At 44.4% G+C, this 6,000-nt stretch overlaps 1 protein-coding gene across 4 annotated transcripts in view; it reads right to left on the reverse strand.

Moving 5' to 3' along the window:
• Window positions 1-5,781, reverse strand: part of C4H3orf70 (chromosome 4 C3orf70 homolog) — a 78,403-nt gene extending 72,622 nt beyond the window's left edge. For all 4 annotated transcript variants that reach the window (XR_005019762.1, XR_005019760.1, XR_005019761.1 and 1 more), the window contains exon 1: window positions 5,104-5,781. Coding sequence is in view for 1 of the 4 variants with exons in the window: in XM_036851373.1 (XP_036707268.1) it covers window positions 5,104-5,299 (196 nt within the window). In the remaining 3 variants the exon portion in view is untranslated. The remainder of the gene's footprint in view (window positions 1-5,103) is intronic.
• Window positions 5,782-6,000: the final 219 nt, after the last annotated feature.

Raw genomic sequence — 6,000 nt, forward strand, 5'->3', positions numbered from 1 at the left:
TGTTGGGTCCTTGTTGCTGCGCGCAGGCTTTCTCCAGTTGCAGCGAGCGGGGACCACTCTCCATTGAGGTGCGCAGGCCTCTCATTGCGGTGGCCTCTCCTGTTGCGGAGCACGGGCTCTAGGCGTACAGGCTTCAGGAGTTGTGGCACGTGGGCTCAGTAGTTGTGGTTCGCAGGCTCTAGAGCGCAGGCTCAGCAGTTGGGGCACACGGGCTTAGCTGCTCCGCAGCATGTGGGATCTTCCCAGACCAGGGCTCAAACCCGTGTCCCCTGCATTGGCAGGTGGACTCTCAACCACTGCACCACCAGGGAAGCCCTGCTCATTAACTTTAAATTGCTCCACAGCACCTATGGTGGTTAAGTGTCCAGGTCCTAGAATCAGATAGACATGGATCCAAATCCAAGGCTCTACTCCTTACTAGCTATGTGCCCACGGGAAAGTTACTCCTTTAAGCCTTTTTCCTCCACTACAGAATGGACATAATGACATAATTGGCTATTGAGTGCTTAGCATAATCATCTTACTCTGGCACAAAGTAATCACTCAATAAATATTAATTATTACCTTTGTGTCCTAATTCTCCTCTCCTGCCATTTTATTTTTCTCTGTCTTGAAGAATTCACCATCTCAAACAGCTTTGACTAATAATGCAATTAAGTATATTCCTGAAGTTACTGTGGCAGGATTAAACCTTTCATCCTCTTCATCAGTAATAAAATCATTATTTCTAGATTTCACCAATATCTAAGAAATAACCTGCTGAAAACTGATTTCATTTTCATACTCTTTATTAAAGTAGTCATTTCCCTTGGCCTCTGCAATACCATACTTTAAGATTTTTCTTCTCTGGCCATCTCTTCTCAGACTCTACTGCCAGCTCATCCTCCTGTAACCAGCCTCTAAATGTTAGTGTTCTAAAAGGAAAGCCTAATGGTTTTCTTCATTTCTCATACTGCAGTCTCTCCCTTGGCAATCTCATGCTTCATCATGGTTACAACTGCAATCTATAAAGAAGTAAATGACTTCCATATTATCTCTAGTGCAGACTTTTCCAAGTTCCAGATCCCCTATATCCAACTGCCGACTGACATCACCATGCTATGACAAAGCAACTTAAACTCCACAGATACAAAACTGGATTCATGGTCTTCGTGGGTTCATGATTCCATGATCAACCAAACCTAGTTCTTCTCCAGTATTTTGCTGTTAGTGAATGAATGGCATCACCATCCATCCAAGCTGCATAAGGCAAAATTCTAGAAATCTAGAAGTTATCCTTTATAACTCCTCTTCCTCCTCTTCCAAATTTAATCTATTCCGATTTCCATTAAGTGCATATTGCTGCATGAATTTCAACCTATTTTTTACACTAATACGAAAATAATCTCCCTTGCTGACTTCATTCCCCCACTATCCATTTTGTCACTATCATGCCAAGGTCTCTATCAACTGAAACTTCCCCACCTTTCCTGTTCATCCCTCCCTAACATCTCAACAATCAAATTTCTTATTTCTTCTAAATATTCTACCTACTCAAGCCACAAAAAAAATCTACTTTACAATATCTGCATATGATTTATTCTTTCCCATTCCTCTTCCCTATCCAAGTCATGTCTTTTTCTCTCTCAAAACTCTTCTTAGAATCCTTCACTCATTCATTCGTTAATTCAACCCATTTTCTACTTCATAAGGTTATAAATTTCACAAATTTAACATCAACCATATAAAACTGACTTTCCTTTATTTGTTCTGAATTTCCTCTCTCAAGCACCTCAAGGTAGTCCTCCTATTTTAGCATTTTCTGACTTGGTGAACAAGCTGGTAGTTTTTTCACCCATATCACTTGTGATTTTAAAGGAATACAAAAATAAATACAGCATGGACCACACCCTTACACTCTGCTTACAGGGCATGATCCAGCTGTATTCATAGCTGTATTCCTGTTTCCATAATAACGTCTCATAAAGAGAAGGCGCACTATACACGTTCAACAACATTACGGGAATTCTGCTTAGGCCTGATGTTGTGTTCATGAGTGCCAAAAGAAGTAGAACCTCTCAAATACGTTAACTCTGCTTCTGTTCAAGAAAAATAATATTTGGGCTTAAAAAAGGTAGAAAGAATTGGTGCCTAGTATAGGTGAGGACACTGTAACAGAGCACCTCGCTGCTCTTAACGAACTGAAGCTGCTCTTGGATGTGATCACCGAACCACCGCCAGCGGAGGAAGCACAGAGACCCAGAGGGCTGCCAAAGACTAGCAAAGAGGAAATGAATGTAGGCCTGATTAAAAAAAAAAAAAAAAAGAAAGAAAGAATTGCCAACAGTCCAGTATACTCAATGTCCATCCTTTTCTAAATTCAGATTATTTATTTAAAAAATAGCTTCTAATCACTTAGAAAAGAAAATGTTAAGCATTTGTGGAACCAACCTGTGTTGTACCAGACTAATCTAATTTCCTTTCTTTTTTTTTTTTTACGAGTATCTTTACAGATAGACAGACATCACACATCAAAAAGATGTAAAAGTAGTATGTTGGTAGAATTTCAACAAAGTATTTGACCAGGTTCTCATTATACCCATATGGATAAGATAAACAGAAGATGGATAACGGTACAATTAGGTAGTGAGGTAACTGTTTAACGACCATAACAACAAGTGCTCATTAATGAATTGTTATCAACCTGAAGGGCAGTTCAGGACTTTCATCTGTGGCCTTTCCCTGTTCAACAATTTTACCAATAAGAGGAAAATATATCTAAGGGATCAATGAATACCCATATCCAAATACATACGTATAACTGTGAGATAGGCAAGCGCTGTAACTTATACCACAAATGTAAAACAAACACACAAACAAAAAAGAGGCTTAATGGCTTAGTTCACATCAAGCTTAGTTCAATCTGACAGCAACAAGCTCAATATGATGTGGAAACAAGAAAAACTAATGTGATGCTAGCTGCAGCAGTAGTATCTCAAACACGGGCGACAGCAGTCCTGCTTAACTCTGGACAGATGAGACCACAACTGAGATATGATGTACCCTTCTATGGGTCACTGTCTTCAAAGGATCATAACCATACTGGCACATGTTCAGAACAGAAAAACCAGGATGCTTAGGGGCCTGAATACCATTAAAGGAAAGGCAGGAGGGAATGGAGATTTATAAATAGGACAAAGCAATGCCTTGAGAGGAAAACAATGGCTACCTTCATTCAGTCATTCAACAAACGTGAATTTCAAACCTATTTCTGGCCAGACATTGTGACTGTGACTGTGACTGGGGATACAGGAAAAAGATAGTCTATATCTGTGAGAAATTCATGTGTATATCTGAAGAGTTGAAACAGATTTGATCTAAAAAAGCTTTAGATTGTTCTATATGATTTCATAAGGTAGAAACAGGAGCAATGGAAAGAAGTTCTAACGTAACTGATTTCAGCTCCATATAAGGAAGAGCATTTTAAGAGTCAAAGCTGTCTAATGAAGGAAGAGGCTGCCTGAGTAGACTGCAAGGTTCCCATCAGTAATGGTGTACTTAAAGAGGAGAATGATGAAATAAGACAGGCATTGAACTGGGCCATTTTTAATGTTCCTCACCTTCTACACTATGATTCTTTCTGTACTTCCTCAGGAAATGGACTCACCAGATTCATCCTATTTGTGTACTACAGCATCACAGGTTTCCCACAGTTGTGACTTCCAACTTTGTACACTGTCCATCACTGAAGCAATGCCATATAATTAGGAATGGATCTGAGAGCAACAGGAATAACGCAATATAGGAAGAAACTGACCCATCAGCACAGAGAATGCAAAAAAAATGAGTACTGTTCAATGTGCCTTATATTTGTAAAGAAAATGTAAGAATTCTCTATCCTCGAAGTCATAAATTCAATTTAAAATATTATGGAAAAAAAACTTTTTAAAAAGTCTAGAGAGTAAAGCAAATGTGGCAAAATGTTAACAGTTGTTAATCTAGGTGTATAACACTACAGTGATCCTCTTTCAGTGTTGCGTATGTTCGAAATTTTTCAAAATAAAATGTCTGAAAAAAATTTTTAGAAATATATTATGTTCAATTAATATAAATAAGGATCTGCTATAGTACTGCATCTCTTGTTGGGAGCCATTTTTTTCTAACCAACAAGGAAAAATAATTTTAATTTAAGATCACTTTGAGAATTTGTGTCCTAAATAAGCACTCCAAACTCCTCTATTATAACGTTATGTGGAAACTAAGTTTAGAATATATTTCTAAAAAGAAATAATTCACCAGATTTAGGTGAGCAGGCCAAATTCCATGAACTAATCAAATTATGAAGCTGATTAAATGGCTACTTAAATCCATTTTAAAAATCACAGGCGGGATAAACGTAGAGAAAGGTCTAGACCATTTACTTCTATAAATTGGTTTAAGATTACTGAAGCTTATTTTCATTCATTTTATTTTTGTAATTTTAAAACACTCTCTAGAATACACTGGCTCTATATGCTGGAACTGGGTATTCAAGCAGTTCACCCTTCCAAACTGTTAGTATTAACTTCTTGGAAGCAGTCCCTCACACTTTAGCACTTTCTCAATCTGGATACAAGAAATGGGCTACGATTGTAATTCCAAGGGCTCCCTTTTTTTTAAATAGCAGCCCGTTAAGACAAAAGTGATAAAAAGAGGGGAGCATCTTTTAACCACCAGCCCTGAAAAAAGGCTTCCCCTTCGGTTGTCGTCCACTCTGACTGCTGTCTACCCTTTTTCAACACACTGCCTGGTCGTTTCGGTTGAAAAACAAAATGGAAAAAAAAAATTTTTTTTTAAATATATATATATCCCATTTTCCTGGGACAGGTAGATCCCCTTTTGTAGAAGTGGCTAAAGCTAGGCTCCCCACGAATTTCACCTCGTTGCCAAGGCAGTGCCGACACGACTGGTCCGGCACGAGGGCAGTTCCCGCTGCCCGGACCCCAGGGCGGCCCCGGCCTGCGGCAGAGCAGCCCCGGCCCAGCCCGGAGCCCCCCAGGCCGCAGAGTCCCTGCCGCGACCCCAGACGGCCCCGCGGGCGCCCCGGGACCGCGGCGAAAGGCGGGGAGATGAGGCTCGACTTACAGTGACACCATCCGAGGTGACAGCACCAGTGCAGCTTGAAGCACTTGCCGTGGCTGTGCGTGGCACAGATTGAGAGCCCGTCGCACGGCTGGAAGTCGGGTCTGCGGGCGGCGCAACTCCGCGCCAGGGCCTGAGCCTCGTCCACTTTCTCGCTCTTCCAACCGCGCTCGGGCGCCGGCGCCGCGGCCGCACTCATTTCCTCTCCCTCCGCGGAACCGAGACCCGGAGCTCGGGAGGAGCGGCGTCTGGGCGGGCAGGAAGCCGAGCCGGCTGCGGACGCGGGAGGGCGGGGCGCGGGCTGGGAGTCACGCCAGCGCTTGGAGGTGGCGGTGGCGGTGGCGGTGGCGGTGGCGGGAGCGCAGCAGTCCCAGGTTAGCAAAGGAGCCGCTCCGGCGTGCGACCGGGGTCTGGGCCTGCCGCCGCTTTCCCTCCGCCGTGGCGCGCGCCGCGCCCCCACGCGCACGCGCACACGCACGCGCCGGCGCCGGCCCCGGCAGACGCCACGAGTCCCTCCGCCAACCCCGCCTCCTAACACATGCCGGGCTTGGGTGCTGGGTCGTTGGCGTCCCCCCGCAGCCGCCGCACACTCAGTCCCCAGAGGCTGAGCCCGACCGACGGAGGGCCGTTAGGAACACACCCGCCTCGGCGGCTCGGTTTTCACACGCAGGCCAGCTTCCACGAACACTTCCCACACTCAGTCCCCACACACACTCCCCTCCCACACACTCCCCTTCGACACACATGTCCACACTCCGCAGAGGGCTGTGCACGCTGAGGACACGCCCTCCCGGACGTCCAGTGGGCTGGTTCCTGCGCAACTGGGAGCAAGGTTTTCTCACACGCACAGCCTCTCCCCACGCGCGACTCACGTTGGCCTCGTACACAACCCCCAGAGAG

This window comes from Balaenoptera musculus, chromosome 4 (assembly GCF_009873245.2).
Source record: "Balaenoptera musculus isolate JJ_BM4_2016_0621 chromosome 4, mBalMus1.pri.v3, whole genome shotgun sequence".
Classification (NCBI taxonomy): Eukaryota; Metazoa; Chordata; class Mammalia; order Artiodactyla; family Balaenopteridae; genus Balaenoptera; species Balaenoptera musculus.